This window comes from Sturnira hondurensis, unplaced genomic scaffold (genome assembly GCF_014824575.4).
Source record: "Sturnira hondurensis isolate 20B ecotype Veracruz unplaced genomic scaffold, ASM1482457v3 Scaffold0003090, whole genome shotgun sequence".
NCBI classification, from domain to species: domain Eukaryota; kingdom Metazoa; phylum Chordata; class Mammalia; order Chiroptera; family Phyllostomidae; genus Sturnira; species Sturnira hondurensis.
The window spans coordinates 2,575,154-2,597,567 of record NW_028075721.1 but is presented as its reverse complement, the minus strand read 5'-3'; the positions used below and the strand labels follow the sequence as shown (position 1 = coordinate 2,597,567).

At 45.3% G+C, this 22,414-nt stretch overlaps 1 protein-coding gene across 1 annotated transcript in view; it reads right to left on the bottom strand.

Moving 5' to 3' along the window:
• CMTM4 (CKLF like MARVEL transmembrane domain containing 4) overlaps positions 1 to 21,899 on the bottom strand; it is a 52,630-nt gene extending 30,731 nt beyond the window's left edge. Inside the window, exon 1 of the mRNA XM_037041584.1 lies at positions 21,459 to 21,899. Coding sequence (XP_036897479.1) covers positions 21,459 to 21,644 — 186 coding nt within the window. The 5' untranslated portion in view covers positions 21,645 to 21,899. The remainder of the gene's footprint in view (positions 1 to 21,458) is intronic.
• Positions 21,900 to 22,414: the final 515 nt, after the last annotated feature.

Below are 22,414 nucleotides of genomic sequence, written 5' to 3'. Positions count from 1 at the left end.
AGAGCAGCTGTGTTGTGTGTGCACGTACACGTTAGTAAACACACACGCAGACCAAAGTGTTATGCAGAATGTGAATGGTGCTCATCTCTGATAAGTAAGATTCCAGGAAATTTGTCTTCTTCTTTTAAGTTACTGATATTTTTCTATTTTTTTTCCTAAAATAAATTAGTATTGCTTGTGTGATTTCTTTAAAAAGTAAGTTTAAAACAAGCGGCTTAAAAGATCAATGCAAGCTCTCTGGGAAGCCTTCCCTGATCCCTCCACAATTAGCCTCTCCCCCTCCTGCTTCACCTCCACCTCCTCCAAGCACTTAGAGCAGGCTGCCCTGTAGCCTCGGTCTCTCCTGCAAACTGAGCTGAATGCAGAAGTGCCCCCGCTTCCTTGGTCCTGTGTTTACTCCAGTTTACTGCACAGTGGCACGTGTCTCAGAAATCGTGTCTATCTGGTTTCCTGCTTGACCCCCTCCCCCCACAACACGGATGCAGTAAAGAGCTAAGTCAATCACTGACCAACCAGTGGGGATACACAGGCATCTAATAAATGACCATTAACCCATACCCACAGGTAACTGAACACTATCCAAAGGGTGATCATTAATATTTCATGTCAGCCTAGAACACGGTTCAAGTGAAAGACTTTTGGAATGGCCCCTTGCCCATTTAAGTTGCTGGCAACTAGTTGGGAGAAAACACACAGGGTTGGCTTATCATTTGCCATATTTGTAAATAAGAGACTTGGAACTGTTAACTATAAGAGGATAAGATTCAAAACTATCCCAACAGCACAGAAAGCCAGGCTGATGCCATGAGGTTGACTCTAACCGACACACATTTAAGGTTCAAAGCTTAAGCTATAGGGATACAGAAAAGCATGGCATGGGATTTTACATGGCATTGGTCATGCTGAAGCTAAATGTCCATCAGTAAGGGATGACGTAAAAGACTTAAATTTGGGTGGCATGGGTTGAGCTGAGAGGTCACAAACCTTCTGTTACCTAGGACACTCCGTTTTCACATCTGCAGGCAGAAGTCTGTTCATTAGTTTAAAAGATATTAAGTCCAAACCTTATTAAAATGGGTATTTTTTATGGTTCCGTGCACATGCCAGCTACAGCCAGAGTGATATTTAAATAGCACCTTGCTTTAAAAACAAACAAGGAAACAAACCAAAACACCACAGCACCATGATTTCTCTCTAGCCTAAGCAGACCAGGGCCCCAGCAATCTGCAAGCCAACAGCCTATCTGCTACAGACAATAAAAATAAACTAGATGGGGGTAAAAGGCAGAAAACTGTACATGAACAACAATGCAAATACAATAAAAATAAATGAATAAAAATAAAAGTAAACTAGAAAGCTCCCAAATATCACAATTTTGGAATCCCAGTTAAGTACACTGCACCCCATTCACCCCACTAAACGCTGCTAGAGATCTGGAAACAATGTGTGGAGCAACTACTCCGTGACTCTGAAAAACAAACAGTAGTGGGCAGATGGGGGAAACAAGAATGGAAAGTACCAATGAACCAGCAGTCTGTTTCCTAGTTTTTCTCCAAAATCCCCTAGCTTAGACTCAGAGACCTATACAGTATCTCAAAATGTCTACTCTTTGTATGATTGGAATCCCAAAAGTGGAGGAGAAAGAGCATGCAACAGAAAAAAAAGTATTTGAAAAATAATAATGGACAACTTCCCCTATTTGGCAAAAGACATAAATTTCAAGATTTAAGAAGCTCAGCAAACCCCAAACAGAAAAAAACTCAAAGAAATCTATGCCCAGATGCATCATAATCAAACCATTGAAAACGAACAAAGAAAAAGTCCTAAAAGCAGCCACAGAAAAATTACATATTACACATAGAAAAAAAAGATTTGAATGATGTCGATTTAACATCAGAAACCATGGAGGTCAGAAAGTGAAATAAGATTTTTTAAGGTGCTGAGAAACAGATTGACAATCCAAAATTCTACATTCAGCAAAACTAACCTTCAGGAATAAATGTAAACGTTTAGAACATTTTATGTTCTAAAAACATTCTCAAATAAAAGAAAATCAAGAGAATTTGTAGCCAGTGGACCTGCTCTAAATGAAATGCTAAAATTTTAGAACTTCAGGTCGAATGGAAATGATACCAAAGAGAAACTTGGAACATTGGAAATAAAAGATCAACAGAAATGGTAAAAACCTGATCGCAGTTTGATTCCCAGTCAGGGCACATGCCTGGGTTGCAGGCCAGTTCCCAGCAGGGGACTCACGAGAGGCAACCATACATTGATACTTCTCTCCTTCTCACCGTCCCTTCTCCTCTAAAGATAAATAAATAAAATCTTTAAAAAAAAAAAGAAATGGTAAAAACCCGGGTAAATATATCAGACAATTCTTCTCCTCTTAAGTTCTTTAAAAAGTGTGATGGCTGAGAGCAGAATTTCTAACACTGTCTGATGGGGTTTCAATGCATACAACAACTCAAACAAGGAAAGAGAAAAGAGGCAAATGGACCTATGTAATGGTAATAATGTTCTGTATTTTATTTGAAGTAATAAAATAGTAATTATAATTAGACAGTAAAATGTTAATGTTATGTTAATTGTGTATATAGTTACTCCTAGACCAAACACTTAAAAAACCTGTATAAAGAAGTCAATTACATTTTTAAAAAAAGAGTGATCAATTACAATGGAATACTAGCAAATATTCAAATAATCCAAAAGGAGAGAGAAAAATAGAAAAAGAAGAACAAAAGAGAGAAAACAAACAGAAACTAAATCATAAAATAGCAGGCCTAAATCCAAACATATTAATAGTAACTCTAAATGTACATGGTCTAAATACACACTAACTAAAAGATGGAGATGGTCAGAGTGGATTTTAAAAAACAGGACCCAACTACATAATGCCTGTAAGAAACTCTCTTCAAATATAATGATTTAGGTAGCTTAGATGTAAAATGATGGCAAAAATAAACCACGCAATCCCCAATCAGAGAAAGCTGGGGTGGCTAAATTAATATCAGACAAAGACTTCAGTCAACAGAAAATAACCAAGGATAAAAAGGCAAATTACATTTTAAAAAATGACCCAATTCACTAATAAGATATAATGATTCTAAATGTGTACTAATAATAGAGTCTTAAAAATATATGAAGCAAAAACTGATCAGTGAAATAAAAACCTATGTTCACACAAAGACTGTATATGAACGTTTACTGAGCTCCATTCATAATCAGCAAAAACTGTAAACAACCCAAATGTCCTTCAAAAGATAAACGAATAAACTGTGGCACATACCTACCGTGGAAAACTAGTCAGCAATGAAAAGGAACAAACTGCTGAATGAATGACACGAATGAATCTCAGACGCATGGCACTGAGTGAAAGACAGTCTCGGTTTAAATACTCCCTGACCCCATTTGGACGGCATTCTGGAAAAGACAAAACCACAGTGAAGCAGAGCAGACGAGTGGGGCAGCGTGTGACTGCCGAGGGGGCAGTGAGGGAGTTGGGTGGGCTGACACTGTTCTGTATCCTAGCTGTAGTGGCTACATGGATGTATATATGTATTAAAACTCATGGAACTGTACATCAAAAAAAAGTAAATTATATTGTAGTTTAATTTTTTAAAGAAGCCCACATGGAGACCACCAATACCCTTGCCACGTGTCCAAATTCTACAGCTCAAACTTCTGGCAGTTTTCTTATGCTCTCAGAGAGAAAATGGTGTGCGTTCCCTTATTAGATTTTTTCCTTGTTTTTTTTTATTCAAAACCATGATATGAAAAATTCTAAATTAACTTTTTAAATTTTATTTATTTATTTACTTTTGGGGGGGGAAAGACAGGGAGACAAACATTAATGTGCAAGAGAAACACTGATCAGCGGCCTCCTGTGTGCCCCCAACCGGGCACCTGGCCCACAACCCAGGCGTGTGTCCTGACCGGGCATGGAACCTGCAATCTTTTGGTTTGAAGGACGATGCCCAACCCACTGAGCCACACCAGTCAGGCCTCTAAAGTCACTTTTATGTGCTGTTTTCCCCCCGATTCAAAATACAGAACAAAAGGCTTCAATTTTGCCACTCAGTCACGAAACAAAACAAAAACTGTTCTAAAGAAAGAAACAGATCAATTTCCAAAATGGCGACCAAAACCAAAGCAAGACAGGGTAGTCTACTGGACAGAGCCAACCAAGGAGCACCTGAGTCACCATCAGGCATAACGCTGACATGTTAGCTGTGTCCTTAAGGTCTGTGCACTTCTCCGTAGCTACACTGTACTTCCACAAAAAGTTCTTAAAAGCAATGCTATAAATCTATTTATAACAAAGAAAACCCACTTGTGCCACACCCCATGTATCATATCCCATTTTTACAAGTATGAACACACAGGAACAAAATCTGAAACAATATAAACCTATTCATGGAAGATCTCTTACTACTGAGAATACCAGTGATTTTTAATGTTTTACCCATTTTTTAAAAATATTTTTTATTATTTATTTATCTTCAGAGGGGAAAGGAAGGAGAGAGGAAGGAAACATCAATGTATGGTTGCTTCTCGTGCATCCCCTGCAGGGAACTGGCCCCTGCCAGAAACTGGCCTGCAACCCAGGCATGTGCCCTGACTGGGAATCGAACCCCGATCATCTGGTTCGCAGGCCCGTGCTCAATCCACTGAGCTACACCAGCCAGGGCTTACCCATTTTTTTTTTGTATAATGATCTGATGTTTTTAAATAGACACAATACTTTTATAATCAGAAAATATTTTTTTCCATTTTAGAAAATAGCATTCAAGTTAAAAATGTGATATTTGTATTGCAGTTTCATTCAAGTATGCCTTAGACGGTGGTCCTTGACATAAAGGGGCTCTGCAAGCCTCCCGCAGCACAGGGGTTCCAGAAGGCACTTTACCAGATGTGTGGCTGGAACACAAAGAACAGAAACATGGAAAGCTCCTCTGGTGTCTTTGAAAAGGCAGGGCGGGGGTGGGGGGGCAGGATCAGGTGAGAGGCAAAGGTGTTTGGATGGAAGGAGTCCTGTGAGTGGTGGTGAAGAGGCAGAATGGATCCTGACATGGAACAAAGGCAGGCGAGTGAGCCGAGGAGAAGACCAGGACATCTGGAAGAGAAGGGGAGAGCCCCAGCACAGGCTTGTGATGGAGACAGTCGGAGTCATTGCACAGGGAAAGATGGGCATACACCGCCAGGAGCTATTCCATCCCTCCTCCTTCCTCACCCCCAAGAGAAGTGACCCCAGGCTGTCCCTTGCACAGGGGTGGCATGATCAGGACCTGAGCACTCACCCGGAGCGCACAAGGTGGTAAGCTAGCCAAGCAACTCTGGGAAAGCCCCGCCCAGAGAGACAGCGTGGTAATCAGGCCACTGAGACGTGCTCTCTGGAGTTTAACCCGAGTCAGCAAGTTGGCATCAGACCTGGAATGATTTTAAATAGATGATCTATTCATAATATGTATGAACATATCCCTATCAGAAAATGCAAGGCCTACAACTTTGCCCAAGCATTTTTATGACTCCTGTGACCTTTAAGAGTTGCGTTTTGGGTCACTCCATCATTCCAGGAAATACCTCGGGGTTCCCCCTACAGCCCGAACACTGCCCCGCACTTTTGCACGGCTGCATAGCAGCGCAACGTCGTTTGCTCCGTGGGGCCTCTTACATGCCGTTCCTACAGCAAGGGCTTGTGTTCCCGTGGCCCACCGGTCAGCAGCGACGCTTTCCACACACCTCCTCCCACTCTACTTCCTTTTGAACAGTGTTTTCCTCAGCCAGTTCTCTCTTCTCAGAAGCAACCAAGCAGAAAGTTCACATTTTATGAAGAAAACTGGTACCTGCTTTGACCTGGTTTTCAGCCACCACTCAGGTTCTTGACCAGACCTACTCCTGGATTCTTTCAGGTCAATGGCAGCCAGTCCTTGGCTATCGAGATAGACACAGTGGCACAGGCTGCCCTCCACAGTGGGGCCATGGCCCCCAGGCCCCACCAGCCAGCTTTTGCCCCCCACTTCTCAGACGGAGGTCATCAGCGCTCTAAGCCCCGGCCAGAGAAGCCTGACGGACAGACACTCACTCCTCCACAAGAGGCCCGACTGGCAGAGGACGGAGCACCTGGGGGGCCTCAGGCTAAACTGGGGCCAGCAGGGAGCAGAGCCCAGTCCCCTTTCAGATATGATTAGGTCGAAGTCCAGTCTGTGCAGGGGGGACAGGGGCCCTCTGTGGCCCACAAGCCAAGGGCTGCCTTCTGACTGAGGAGCCTGAAGGAAGAGTCCCCTCGAATGAAGCACTGGCTCAGGTAAAACCCCCAAGGGTCACGAGGCCCAGGTCTCGGGCCCTCCCTGGGTCCCTCCAAGGCCCGGTTTGCCTGGTCCTGAGCAAACGCAAAAGGAACCCATGTGTCTATTCCTGGCAACTCGGCGTTGGCCAACAGTGTAGGGATGGGCTTGGCCTTGGGAGCAACCCACCCAGTCACGCACCCAGACAGGACCTCCCAGAGTGGAAGTTGTATCTGGTTATCTGCACCAACCTGGACTACCCACTGCACATTGATTGTTTGACGGGTGTTCTAATGATAGTTTAGGTTCTGAGCAGTACTGAAAGTTTTTAAGTTCAACATGGGAGCTCTGTTGAAACAAGGCAGCAAGTTACCTTTTCATGTGTGTTCATCACTCAGTCATGTACTGCTGAATACCTCGGCATCCTCACGCCTCACAGAGGGCCGCACGGGAGGGAGGGAAGGCCCTGCACATGCTTACTAATTCCAAATAAGTCTGTTTAAAATACTGTATCTGGAAAATGAAATTTAAAGCTTATATTTTTGTTTTCTTTGGTCTTATTTAAAAGTACACTCTCTGTCCTGGCTGGTGTGGCTCAGTGGATTGAGGCCTGGCCTACAAACCAAAGGGTGGCCAATTCTGAGTCAGGGCACACGACTGGGTTGCAGGCCAGGTCCCAGTAGAGGGTGCACAAGACGCAATCACACACTGATGTTCTCTCGCTCTCTTCCTCCCTCCCTCCCCCTCTCTAAAATACATAAAATCTTAAAAAAAAAAAAAAAGACACCTTCCTATCTAGCTTATTATCCCAGTTAAGCCACGTCTCTAGAATAAGTTTCCCACTTAAATAAGATCCGAGCTGCTCCACACAGCACATGTGTGCCAGTCAGAAACAGATCCCAGCTGGGGTGGGAGCTTGGCTTGACAAGAGGACAGCAAATTGAAAATGGCACCCCTCTGGGCTAACAAACTGGGAATGGCAGCCCTTCCTCCCACTGGATCCCACACAGGGCCAGGGCATGTGCCTTCACGGGCAGAGCACTCGGCTGGTTCTCAGCTTCCCCCACCCTCTGGGCTACACCCACCATGCAGTACGCAGCATGCTGACTGTACAAAGGAGCTTTGAACGACAGATTTAGAACAGGATATTGGGGACTTTCCTTGTTTCTCTCTGACAATAATATTACTGAAATCCTGTGTTTGACAGGACTTTTTAAAAAAGATTTTATTTCTTTATTTTTAAGAGAGAGGGGAAGGGATAGAGAAAGAAGGACAGAAACATTGATGTGAGAGAGAAACACTGATCGCCCGAAAGGGGACCTACAACCCAGGCATGTGCCCTGACTGGGAATCAAACCCAGCCTTTCGCTTTGAAGCATGATGCCCAACCAACTGAGCCACACCGGTCAGGCAGGGCTCAGCAGGTCCCGATGACGTGTGTGGCAAGTATTAACGAGTTTACTGTTGTACACAGGTGGATTATTTGAAAATTTTTTAACTTTGTTTTCATTTATATTGATCTGCTCTGAGACACAATGGCTGATTCTATAGCCCATTAAAAAAAAGAAAGACAGAAAAGCAGGTATCCTACAGAACTCCATAGAGATACCTAAGAGAAGCTCCACAAACCACTGTCCCGGCCAGGCTCCCCCAGGTCTCCCTCTACCCTGCACTCTGTCACCCTTTACCAGCACACCGGCACCACCCTCATCCGCACCTCCACCACCGTCACACATTCCAGGACCATGCAAGGAACCACGAGGATGTATTCGCCTGTCTTAAGTGCGGGTCTGTTTTCCAGTCTGACCTACAAAATCATACTCTAAAAGAATATAAACCAATTTGCTGGCAAATCATCCTGACCTCAATTTATTTTCAGAGAAATTAAGGAACTAAAAGGCAATTTTTCACCTGCAAACATTATGGTTTTGTTACAACCCAAACTTCAGAGCTCCCAAGTCAGGTGCCCACCCTTGGGCAATACGCCTAAGTTGGATAAACACCTGCACTTTATTTCTTTATTACATTTTATTAATTATGCTATTACAGTTGGCCCAATTTCCCCCCCTTTGCCCTCTCCACCCAGCACCCCCCACTCTCTCAGGCAATCCCTACACCAATGTTCGTGTCCATGCGTCATGAGTGTAAGTTCTTTGGCAACTCCATTTCCTATGCTGTACTTTACATCCCCTCACCAGCGATTCCGTAACTACCTATTTGTACTTCTTAATCCCCTCGCTTCTTCACCCATTTCCCTACACCCCTTCCCATCTGGCAACCATGAAAATGCTCTCCAAATCCATTATTGTCTCTGTTCTTATTGGCATAGTTTGTTCTTGTTGGCATAGTTTGTTTTTTAGATTCAACTGTCGATGGGTTGGTATTTATTGCCATTTTATTGTCCATAGTTTTGATCTTCTTTTTCTTAAATAAGTCCCTTTAACATTTCATATAATTATGGTTTGGTGATGCTGAACTCCTTTAGTTTTTTCTTGTCTGGGAAGCTGTAAATGATAGCTTTGCTGAGTAGATCAATGTTGGCTGTAGGTTCCTGCTTTTCATGACTTTGAATATTTCTTGCCAATCCTTCAACATGTAATCATATAAAAATTGTTATTTTGCATTTTTCCTACTATATCTTTAAGCTCCAGCACATACTTTACACTTATGCACACCCCAGTTCATACTAGCCACATTTCAAGGGCTCAGCATCCAGAGCCCTAACTGCTCCCCACCTCTTTCAGAAAACCCAAATCCATTAACCTTATAAATCAGGCCCTTTCCAACCTGGGTCCCCTCCTCTCCTCCCAGACCCTTCCCTTCCACACCTTTGCCTGGTGAACATTCGTTCATCTCCTTACCACCCCTTTCTGAGGTTTGCCCTCGACCCCCAGAACCTGGTATATTCCTTCTCACAGGACACACCATACCTTATGCCGGGCACTGACATCAACACTCAGCATGTGAATGTGCCCATTTCCCAGAAGGCCAGAGAGCTCCCTCGCCAGGCGCAGGGTCCCCAGCCTCCAACAGAGCACTTGGTTCCAATGAATGGAATGGTTTGTGTACTTTCTTCGCACCATACCAAACCCTCACCCCCAGGTAGACTGGGGGTCCCTTGGAGGCAGGATTTTTACCCTATTTACCTATGTCTAACAGTACCTGCCCCCACCCAGGCATTCAAACCTACATAGAGCACAGATTTTTTTAAAAGGGGGACAATGTGTCAGAATTTTTCCGAACATCTAACTACTGATCTTGATCTACCTCTAAAGTTACTTACCCAACTTTCAATCTCAAAGGATACACATGGGCAGGGTTTGGACCAAAGATGGGAGAAAGGAGACGAGCTAAAGAAGCGACTACTGCTGGAAGAGCCATTGTTCCAGGGGTTTGTTCTTTTCTTTTCTTTTTTTCCATTGGCACAAAAATCTTTTAGCCTTAAACTGTTTTTCATAGCTGTGCTGGAATAAACGAGAAACCACAAAAATGAAGGCTTCCACTGGGCCAGTCATCAAATCGCAAGGGCAAGAAAGAAGCCATCCAAAACCATCCACATTTGATTAAACTCCGATCACTGTGAGTGTTTACTAACCCACTTAATTCCCAAACTCAACCAATCATTTGAAGTGCTCAGGGACAAAATTCCTCATTGCTATATCTCACGGTTCTCTCCCACCTCCGGAAGGTTGAGGCCTCACTCTTCAGCCCCCATGAGTGGCCATTCTTTTATTTTAATCACAGACCTTCATAAAAACAACCACCAGAACTCTCGGTCTCAACCCAGTTGTGACTCTTCCTTTACACATGTTAAGTGTCTGCTCTGAGGACTCTCGAAATGTTCGCTTGGTGGATCCTGAGCGACCCTCTCTCGCGACACGTCAGGCAGAAAGCGGACGACTCCAATAATAATTACAGAATCCTTGTTTTTCCTTTCACATTCCCCTAAGCAAAAGGCCCAGCAAAGCCTCTCATGGTTCTCCCTCTTTCCCAAAAATCTGTCTCCTAAGCAAAAGCTTCTGTTTCCTAGTAGCAGTGAATACACTTTTAAACTTACAGTTAAAAAAAGAAAAAAGCAATTACAATGGCATTTTAGTTCCATACTTCCTCCCCAACATTTTCCACCTAGAACAGAGTCCAGAAGTTTATTTACTCATAAATATATAAATATGTTCTTTTTCCCTACGGATCGCATGTTTTCAAATAAGGTGACCCTGACCTTACAAACTACATTAAGTAATATCCATTTTTTCCTTTATTGAACAGATAAGTCTATTTGTCCATTCAACTGTTTATTCTGACCTTACTGTGTGCTGAGCACTATTTTAAACACTAGATAAAGCAGGAAACACCTCTGCTCTCATGCAGTTGATCTTCTCAGGCTGTAAATAAAGCAAGGTGAGGGGGACAGAGTAGGGACAGGAGAGCGTCCTCCTTTCTTTTTTTTTTAAAGATTTTATTTATTTTTAGAGAGAGAGGACAGAGAGAAACATCAATGCGGGAGAGAAGCATCAGTCAACCGTCTCCCTCATGCAACCGGGAGCCGAACACATACCCAGCTATGCGCCCTAACTGGGAGTTGAACTGGTGACCTTTCCATTCTTGGGACAACGCAACCAACTGAGCCACCCTGATCAGAGCTGAGAGCGTCCTACTTTAGACAGGGTGGTCAGGGAAAGCCTCTTCTGAGCAAAACGGAAGAACAACAATTCTGAAGAATAGAGCCAAGCCAGCATTTTGGGGAAAGGGTTGGGAGGCAGGGGATGAAAGAATAAAATCTCACCTGCAAAGAGCAAGTTAATCTAAATGTTAAAGCTTCTACCCTGGCTGGTGTAGCTCAGTGGATTGAGCGCGGGCCTGCGAACCAGACGATCGCAGTTCGATTCCCAGTCACGGCACATTCCTGGGTTGCAGGCCAGTTCCCAGCAGGGGCCATTTCCTAGCAGGGGACGCCCGAGAAGCAACCATACAGTGATGTTTCTCTTCCTCTACTTCCCTTCCCCTCTAAAAATAAATAAATAAATATTTAAAAAATAAAAAAAATAAATAAATAAATGTTAAAGCTTCTGATCAACATGAAATAAAACTCCAATCCAAAAAAAAAAAAGCCCCTATTCTGTTTAAGGCAGTTTATATTAGACTTTTTGAAATATAACTAGTACCCAGGCCCCCAAGTCTGACTCTCAATCCTCCATTTCTACAGTAATAAATTCAGGGGCTCCCTGGAGGCCCCCCTCCAAAAAAGAGTGACAGACCCCATCGTTTTAGGTGAGGAGACAAGGCCACATACGAGAGGCACTGAGATGAGGGCTGGGTGCCCCCTTTAAGTGACAATTTTTCACACAAAAATCCTCCCATCAAGAAGGTCAACTGCTTAAAAATTAGACACATTTCCCAACCCTAAAAAAAGCAAGACCTTGCCCCAAAGGTGGCGTCACCTTCTGAATTCTGTACCCCTCCTCTCATCCATCCCCTCTTCAGCCAGCTGCAGGCCAGCTCCAGCCAGCCCTGGACAACTCTGAACTGAGCCTTTGGAAGTCTCATTTGGCTCTTTCCCACCGCACAAGATGCTGAGGCTGTCCCTTCGGCCGGGGCACCTTGCTCTCGCATTCTCTGCCTTTCCCAGTCTGCCCTCCCTCCTCTGGGCCCTCTAGGTCCCACCCTGCTATGGGATCCAAGCCCCAGCTCACCTCATCCTGCTTTTCACTTCTACGTATACAACCTGTCCCTCCGAAGCAATCTTATTTTCCAAACAAAAATCTCAGGACACAGTGTCAATACATGGATACTTGTTATAGGAATTACTCTAATTTCAGCGCTTGGAAGAGTTCATAGTTCAAAGCTAGTAATCTGTCAAAACTTAGAACACACTTACACTGAAGCTAAAGAGATGCCACAGGAAATGGGGACTGCCTGCAAAAATTTGGACTGTGATCGCGGTCACGGGCCTCAGACTACTGCTCTATTCTCTAACAAACAACGTTATTTTCTGAGGAAATCCAACCTCATCCTCCAAAAAGATCTGCCGGTCCTTTCAGGAATAAGAATAAAGAGGCAGTGACAAGTGGCTGTGAGTGGAAGGCCAGAAGCTGGTATCCCAGGTTATTTCAACAGCTCGGGTGCTGACAGGAGCATCGTGGAAAACAGTCAGCCTCAACTGCCACGCAGACCTCTGCCCTTAACGGGGTGGATGCCACACGTGCTGCCGCCCAGGGAAACCCAGAACCACCTCGTAGCTGGAAACATGCCACTCTCCAGCACGTTTCCACTGGGAGGAAGCGGCATCTTGGGTTCGAATGGGCACATACCCTCTTGTCCCTGCCTCCTCCTCTAAGCATCCTCTGAAGTGCCATGAGCTGGGAAAGGCTCTTACCACTTCCTGTTTATGAACATGGTCCTCCAGGGCTGTCAACAGAGAATTCGCTTGGCCTTCTGACCCACGAGGAGCCAGGAGGCTTTACTGAGCTCATCACTGCCCACTGGTTAAAGCAAGACATCCAGATATGTTATAGAGAAAAATGCTGAGAAAGTGCATAATTTCTTAAATGGTCAGAAAATATTTTAAATATATTTTATTGATTATGCTATTACAGTTGTCCTAGCTTTTCCCCCTTTGCCCCTCTCCACCTGGTACCACCATTTCCTCCAGCAATTCCCTCCCTTAGTTCATGCTCATGGGTCATGCATATAATAAGTTCTTTGGCTACTCCATTTCCTATGCTGTTCTTAACACCCCCCTGTCTATTCTGTACCTACCAATTATACTTCTTAATCCCTGCACCTTTTCCTTCATACTCCCCCCCCCAGCTTGATAACCCTCCCTGTGATCTCCGTATCTATGATTCTGTTCCTGCTCTGCTCATTTGCTTAGATTGTTTTTTAGATTCAGTTGCTGATAGTTGTGAATTTGTTGCCATTTTAATGTTCATACTTTTGATCTTCTTTTTCTTACACAGTTCCCTTCAACATTTCATAGAATAATGGCTTGGTGATGATGAGCTCCTTTAGCTTTACCTTGTCTGCGAAGCACTTTATCTGCCCCCCATTCTAAATGGAAGCTAGGCTGCACAGAGTAATCTAGGTTGTAGGTCCTTGCTTTTCATCACTTTGAATACTTCTTGCCAGTCCCTTCTAGCCTGCAAAGTTTCTTTTGAGAAATCAGCTGACGGACTTATGGGATCTCCTTTGTAGGTAACTATCTGCTTTTCTGTTGCTGTGTTTAAGATTCTCTATCTTTAACCTTTGCCATTTTAATTATGATGCGTCTTGGTGTAGTCCTGCTTGGGTCCAACTTGTTTGGAACTCTCTCAGCTTCCTGGACTTTTACATCTGTTTCCTTCACCAAATTTGGGAAGTTTTCTTTCATTTTTTTTCAAATAAGTTTTCATTTTCTTACTCTTCCTCTTCTCCTTCTGGCATCCCTATGATCTGGATGTTGGTACCTTTGGAGATGTCCCAGAGGGTCCTTATTCTAGCCTCGTTTTTTGGAATTCTTTTGCTTTTTCTTCTTGATGTTCTGATTGAATGCTTTTTTTCTTCCTTAAGTTCCAAAACATTGATTTGATTCTTGGCTTCATCCCCTCCACTGTTGGCTCCCTGTAGAGTCTTCTTTATTTCACTTAGTGCAACCGCCATTTCTGCCTGGGTCTTTTTTTATGCTGTTGCAGTAGCCAGTGAGTTCTCTGAGCATCTGACAACCAGTGTTTTGCACTCTGCGTCTGATAGGTTGCTTATCTCCATTTCGTTTAGTTCTTTTTCTGGTGTTTTGTTCTGCTCTTTCATTTGGGCCATATTTCTTTGTCTCCTCAATTTGGCAGCCTCCCTGTGTTTCTTTCCGTGTATCAGGTAGCACTGCTCTGACTCCTTGTCTTAGATGTTTGGCCTACTGTGGGGAGGAGCCCTAGGCAATCAGGAGGGCAGGACAGCCCATTTCACCACTCTGTGGCCCTGTGTGGGGGAGGGCTCAGAGAGAGGACAGTGCCTCTGCCTGGCCTCTGGAGATCTGCCCAGGACAAAGCTGTCTCCTGGTACTTGCCCTGTTTCCAGTCACTTTGCTTTCCCCCTGTGTGCCACTTGTGTCCTTCCAGCTGTTGCCCTGGTACTGAGTCCCAGAGGGGGTGGGTCTGCATCAGTCCTGAGACCTTTGTGAGCCCTTTATGAGGAGTCTCCTGAGAATCCTGCATTTTCTTCTGCTATCCCAACCCCCTGGTTTCTACAGCCAGAAGTTATGGGGTTTTATCTTCCTGGTACTAGAACTGTGGGCTGAATGGTCTGGTCTGGGGCTGGGATCACTGGCTCCCCAGGTGTCCCTCCTGATTTTTATCCACCACATGTGAGTGTGGGACCATCCATTCCACTGCCTCTCTATCCACTCTGCCCCTCCTGCCCATCTGGATGAATGAATGTCGCTTCTTTAAATTCTTGGTTATTGAACTTCCACACAGCTCGATTTTCTGATGAAACTGGATGTAGTCTAGTTGCAATTTTTGCTGTAGTTGTACAAGGAGGCAAAGCATATTTACCTATGCCTCCATCTTGACTGAAAGTCTGAATGTTCAGAAATTTAATGATATTGCCCTTTGATCTAATAAAAACAGTCACAGTCCTTGAAATTTACCAAAAATAGTAACAATTGAAAAGAAGAATTCAGCCCATTTGATGAATCATTCTTCCTAACAGAAAAAAATTGGAAACTATCATCAGGGGATCTTATAAAGCCTTTGAAAGAAAAATAAATCAGCCCTGGCTGGCAGAGCTCAATGAATTGAGCTCAGGCTGCAAACCAAAGGGTCACAGGTTCGATTCCCAGTCAGGGCACATGCCTGGGTTGCAGGCCAGGTCCTCAGTGGAGGCCACACGAGAGGCAACCACACGTTGATATTTCTCTCTCTTTCTCCCTCCCTTCCCTTCTCTAAAAATAAGTAAATAAAAATCTTTTTAAATAAATAAATGAATAAATCCCAAAGTTATTTTCATTCAACTCTTTCATATTAAAATTTTTTCTCCTGATTTCTGTCAGTGTTTCAATATGTTTTAACTGAGATATAATTCACATGCAACATTAGTTTCAGGTGCACAGTGATTATATATTTGTATATATTGCCTACTGATCTCCACCATAAGTCTAGTTAACACCTGTCACCACAGTTTTTTTCTTGTGTGAGAACTTTAAGATCTATGACTATGTTACCAACTCCTAAATATACAACACAGAAATATTAACTATAGTCACCACGGTATATACTGCATATATCCCCACACAATGTTTTAACTAATAAACAAAGGTGAATTCCTTTCTAGTGAAAGAAATGTTGCCATTAGCTTCAACAAACATATTAAGCACTCCTATTTGTGCAGAATGCTTGCTTTTTTTTTAAACAGAAAAACACTGAAAAAATTTAAGCTTCAAGTTCCTTTAAGTTCTGTATTATCTAAATAACTCTCCTCAAGGCCTCCAAATTATAAAGTAAGGGCAGTAATAAAAGGTTAATTAGAGATTATGGTCAGTATATTAGCTCAAGGCTAATCTATACAAAAGCAAAGCTAATTACAGCTAACATTTTAGTAATTTTTGAATAGAAAATATTTGCATGTGGCATACGATTCAAAAAAGATGAAAAGCTATGCAGTGGGGAAAAAAGTCTCCCTCCCACCTTGGCCCTCAGCCACCCAGTTTTCCCCTCGTATCATTCTGGAGCTATTCCACAGTGCCAACGGGTCTGGGTGACTCGGTACGTGAGAGACACTCTGCCAAGGACTTTGAATGGAAGGCTCATCATGCAGGTAGCACTAATATCAGCCCAAATTTTTCTTTGGGGCTTGCTTCTGGCCTAAAGAGAAGCCACTGGCTAAAAGTCTCGTGGTAAAAAGAGACAAAGTCCATGTTCTTGGAACCTGTCCTCCTCCTCCCCCCACTTCCCCAAACACACATAAATACACAGAACCCTTAAACAAGGGTGACTGCAGGTTACATTGTTCCCTTTGCCTGCACACTCTTCCGCCAGCCTTCACCATCCCTTTGCCTAGCTAACTGGACTTTCCATACACATTTCACAACCAGCTTGTCTTTAAAAACATTTTGCTGGGATTGTGGGATTGTGCTAAACGTACAAATCAACTTGGTGGAGAATCGGTATTTTCACAATATGGAGTCTTCCAATCCATGAACACAGTATGTCCATCCAGTCATTTTAGATGGTCTCTGACTTCCTTCTCCAGTGTTTGGCCGTCACTGGTGTGTAGATCCTGTAGTGTTTTGTGAGGTTTATACCCAAGCATTTTCATTCTTTTCAGAGCAACCGTAACTGATAGGGGTTTGTGCGTTCTTTTTAAATTTCAGTTTCCAATGATTTGTTGCTAGGATACAGGAGTACAATTGATTTTTGTGTATTGGCCTTGATTCCTACAATCTTGCTAACTCTCTTATTAGTCCCAGGAGCTTTTTACAGATTCCCATGGGGCTGTCTACACAGACAATCATGCCATCTGCAAATAGGGACAGTTGTTCTTTCTTTTCCATCTGTATGCCCTCTATTTATTTTGCTTGCATTGGTTAGCACTTCCAGTAGAATGGCGAATACAGTGGGGGGAGCAGACATCAGTGCCTTGTTCCCCTTTTGGGGCAAAGTGTGCCCCCTTCCAAACACTGTGTTAACTGCACCTATGCATGCTGGCTGTAGATTTTTGGTAGATGCCCCTCTTCAGGTTGAGAAAGTTCCCTTCTCTTACTAGTTTGCTGGTAGCATTTATCATGAATGAATGTTGAATTTTGTCAAATGTTTTTTCCGCATCCACTGACATAATGGTGTGGCTTTTGTTAAGCTGTTCATATGGTGGAATACATCTATTGATTTTGGAAAAGTGGAACAGTCTTTTGTTCCTGGGACAAATCACAAGTGATGTGGTGCACTATTCTCTTTACATAATGCTGCTGGATTTGATTGCCTAATATTTTGTTGAGGACTTCTGTGACTGTTCGTGAGGGCAATTGGTTTGTAATGTTCTTTTCTTGAACTGTCTTTATCTGGTTTTATTAAACAGATGTGTATATTATACACTTTTCTGAAGTCTCAGGTGACAATTTCACTGGTTTAATCATCATGAAAACTTAAGAGAAGTTTTATCTTCACTTTTCTGTTCGAATTTGCAAGTTCGAGAGGAGAAAGACAACTTCCAAAGATAACAACAATCACCCTCGGGGAAAATGAGGCTGTTTTACAAGGAGGACCCACTGTAGCTCTGAGAATGCAATGCCATAAAATCCACAACTTTACCACCATCACCTGCACCACCCTCCCCTGCCCCAGCACATCCCCCAGAGGGTAGGATTTGTGAGGGACTGTGCTAAGTGGCTTTGGATGAAAAACAGACATGGTTTCCACCAAATAAAACATATACTATTATCTCACCCTGAAATGCAAATACTCACATTTGTCTTTGAGTTACCTAGGAAAGTACCTGTCAAACAGTAACCCTTAGTCCCTACAGTTCCTAAAATGCTCAGTCATTCACCCGCATGCTACTCACTGAGAAAGTCAAGGCACAACAGGGTTAAGAGATCAGTAGAGCTAGAATTTGAATCTAAACATCTCCTATTACCCAACTTTGTTAGCAAAAGCCCTACACAAATGCAATGCAATGTCAGAAGGTCAATCGGGCATGGGAGGGGCTCAAGAAAGGGATCCGTAGCAAAAGAGTTCCCTGAGGGGTCTTTTCAGAACTAAAATTCCAATTCTGCTCTTGGCACTTTTGAGAAGGCGCATCCCCTCATTGCAGGAAGCTGGCAGGTCTGTTGGGTGAGAAGCCGGACACCACCCCAAAATGCACACCTAGAAACGCACCCTGCACACCAAAAAATCAAAACCCTTGTACGTCTGTTGCTTAAGCATGGAAAAGTCATCCTAAAGGTCACCAGGCTGCCCAAAGACCACAGAAATGGCCTTGGATTCAAGGTCTTCTGCTCTGCTCTGTGAAACAATTCAAAATGATGTGTCTGGGAGGCAGCAAAGAGCACACTCTGAAACCAGACTTCCTATATTCAAACCCCAGCTCTACCGTGGCACGGGAGCCAGGTGGCCCTGAACAACTCACCACCTCTGAGCCTCCATTTCCTCATCCAGAAAATGAGGGTGACAACGGTGGAGTATGCATTCAATCAGTGATACCTGTTATTATTTTTCAATCCAGGGCCTGTCCTTTTCTGACACTGTCATTTCATCATGCTATGTGTGACAGTATGCCTTTCCCTCATCCCCACCCCAAGAACAAAAGTATGCTTCCAACAAAGGTGATGGGGAAAAATAAGCCAAAGACCTACATTGAGAACTTCATTAAAGAATGTCTGGGAGTAAAAACCAGTTAGCTCTCAGAGAATCCATACTTGTAAGGGAGAAGGTAATTTAAAGCAATTGTTTAAACCAACTCTTCTCCCACAAAAAGTACATTTTTACTGTCTGATATAATAAATCACAGGAGACAGTCTCCCCAACTAAAAGACAGGTATGAGTTAACTTTAAAAGACACAATATATGAAAATGCAGTGATTCATTTTCATAATATTCCAGATAACTTTTACTATTAAATAACATTCCATTTGAAATATCAATTTAACTTTTAAATTGCTAGGAACTGACCTATCTTCCATTCAAATACACAATTACAATTTGGGGTTGGCATTTTCACCAAGTTTCTTTAAAGACAGGAAATACCAATTAGCAATAATGATGGCTGATGTTTCTTACACACTAACTAAGCACCTAACAAGCTTGGTGCTAATTTCTACATATTACCATACTCCATTCTCTTAATCCTTTGAGGAAGGTACAGGCTCATTTCACAGAAAAACCTCAGCCTTGAGGGTGACTCTTAATGGTTCTGATAGAGAAATGACTGCTAGCACCCATGTGAGGTTGTAATACAAAGGCAGGAAAAGACAAACTTTGATGTGCATGTGAATCACCTGAAGAGATCATGTGACTCAGAAAATCTGGGCGGGGGCGGGGGGGGGGCCCTCTCGGATTCTGCATTTCTGACAAGCTTTCCAGCACTGGAGATGCTGCTAACCACACTAGGGGTAGCAAGGTTCTACAGGTCGTGGTGGGCCACAGACCACAAGGAAACGCCTACAAAAGCTAAAATGAAAAAAAGTCCAACTTCTCTCAAAAAAACACAATTAGAACTTATCCATAATTCTTGATGAAATTCTGAGCCTTCCAACATCTTAGAAATATCTTCATAACTTCTTCAGGACTTCTTTTTCTTTCCAGTTTAAATTTAGATTCCAATTTCTTGGACTTTTGGGGGGCTTTTCCCCTAAAAACCCTGACTATTATCAAGGCTGAGAATCCAAGGACCCAGAACACTGTTTCAAGTCACCATACCTTTCAAGCAGGTTCCCTCCCACCCTTCACTCACCTCCACATAACCTGTCTCTGTTTAAATTCTAGAGATCAGACAAATGGCAGAGTTAGGTGAGGTGTTAGGGGCTGGGCCCCAAAGCCCTTCCAGATGCAAAGGAAAGCTCTGAGTCGTTACACCAAAATAACACCTTACAATACCACTGGCTTCCATTACTGGCCTTAGGTGACAAAGTTCCAGCAATGAGGTGATAACGGCTGGATAACATTTTATACAAACTACTGGGTTTCAATTCTTTTCCCAGCTCTTCTGAGTGGCAAGTTCTATTTACTTCCAAAAGTCTGCAAGGGAAACAAAGCAAGGTGCTAAACCAGGCCCCATATTCTACCTGGACCCGAGATGCCGCCCTGCTCTCTGGTCCATTTCTGATCGTCTGTGCTGTACTCAACACTGCCTAGCTGCCTCCTTCAAAAGGCAGTTACACACTGCCCCCCATCTCCTCCACTCTCTTCGCTAACAGCAATGCATAACTACAGAACCAACATATCTCAAAGAGCACTGCAGCTTAAAGGTCGGCTTAAAGCTCTGGAAAGGGATGACCTACTGCTTTTGTCTTTCCTCAGAGCCCTTCAAAAATACCCTCCAACAGTCAGCAGAACAAGCATTTCACCCAAGAGAGATAAAACAGCCTATGACCCTGCAATTTACAAACACTGAGACCTTTATTCAAAAGGTGTCCCCAAATGACGTTATTCCCAAGGCACGCTTATCTAGGTACTCAAGTGAGCACAAGAAGCCCAAGGCTTAGAAGAAACAAAATGCACATACATTACAGCTCCGTGTAAATGGCTTCTCTGGCTGAGGAGTCTATAAAGTTCTGCTGCCTGGCCTCGCAGGAAGGCCTACCTGTGACAGGGAATATCCGGACAGTTTTTTCCTGAACCGGAGCATGCCCTGTCCACAGCAGAGCTAAGGAAATGCCCAAAGAGGCCTGCTACAAAACCACAAAAGAGGGGCTGAAGTGACAGGCCCCTGCCTTGAGCACCCTGGAAGCTAAAAATAAGAATTCTAAGAAATGAGCTCTACCATAGGCAAGTCCAACAGAAAGTTCTCTGTTTCTGTTACTTCCCAAACTGGCTGCCCTCCCAGAGTGATTTAACTATGGGTACCAATTGGGCAAAGCCAGCCACCGTGCTGGGGCAGAGGAGTCAAGGATGCCGGTTCTGACTAGGTTAATTAAGGACTCAAACCTCTGCTGTGTAAACTGGAGACTTTTTAATGGGCAGACCTGGGCTTCCCCACTGCATCTAGGCGACATGGCTCCATTCGACAAGTCTTTATTGAACGTCTATCATATGCCAGGCGCTGCTAGGAACCAGGGAGCAAGTCGAGCCACGGTCCCCAGTGGTGGAAGCAGAGAAGGACCATCATCAGGAGGGGTGGAGGTTGTGCGGGCCCGAAAATCTGTCACAAGTTGCTATGACCAGTAGTGCCCAAGGGACAGCATAACCCCCAAGCGGGCTCCACGGACTACCAAAGCCGAGAGAGCGAAGGTGGGAGTAAGGCAGGTAGGCCTGGGGGCAGGTGTTCAGGCAGGAGGCGCACACCTGAGGCGACAGAGTAGAGTCCCCAAGGGACTGGGAAGGGCGGCCCTGGGACCCCGAGAGGGAGAAGGGGTGAGTGGGGCAGGGGTCTGGCCCTGCGAAGCGGATGCGCGGCGGAGGCCAGCCGGGCCTCTGCCCCAGGAACAGAACAGGGGGAGAAGGCGCGCGGCTAGGCCGCCCGCCGTTACCTGGGGCCCCGCCCGACACCTACCACTTGGGCGACCTTGAGGCAGCCGAGCGCGCCGCGCAGGTAGTCGGGGTCGCAGCGCAGGCCGGCAAGCCCGCGGCGCTGGCTCACCGGCTCGGTGGTGGGCTGGTACGGGCTGCTGGCGCCCGAGATCATGGAGGTGCTCGAGGCCTCGCCCTCGAAGCCGTCCAGCTCCTCGCCGCTCCGCATGCTGCCGCCCGGCCCGGGCCGCCTCGCGCGGCCGGTCCCCGGCGCCCGGAGCTGGTGGGCTCAGCGGGGCTGCCGCATCGCCGCCGCCGCCCCACTGACCGCCTGCGGCCCGCCCCGCCGCCTCCTCCCTTGCGCCCGCCACCGGCTGCGGCCGCGGTTCGGTCCGCTCGGGCTCGGCTCCCGCCGCCTCGGCAGCGGAAAGGAAAGGAGGCGGGAGCGGGTGGAAAGGGAAGGAGGCGGGAGCCGGCGCGGCGGGACGGGAGGGGGCGGAGCTAGTGCCCTCTCGCCGGCCGCTCGGAGGCGCTCCTGGCTCCGGAGGGGCGGAGGTGGCGGCCGGGCGCCGCGGCCCTCTGGGGGTGGGGCGTCCGTAGGCCCCGCCCTCACCTGCCGGTGAGCCGGGGGTGGGGCTCGACTCGGCGTCTGGCGATTCGGGAGTGCGAGGTTGGAAGTCCGGGAAGGGGTTCTGGGGACCCGGAGGAACCGGAGCTGAGGGGGAGGGTGTAGGTGAACCGGGGCACGGAGTTGCTGTCCCAGGGAGCTGCTTCAGTTTTTCCTCTGGAGAATGTGGGGTCCTCTGCAGGTAGCCCGGGGTACTTCCCGGTGAAGACGAGGATGCGCTGCGTGATTTGGCTGCTAGGAACAGTGCGTGGCCCAGGGTGGGCCTGACTAGGGCTGTTTGGCTCACGAGAGGGGTCTAAGTGTCTGGGCTCCCACACTGGGCGCCTCTGGTCCAGGGGCTGAGTGCAGCAGGGATGAAGAGTCGGAACGAG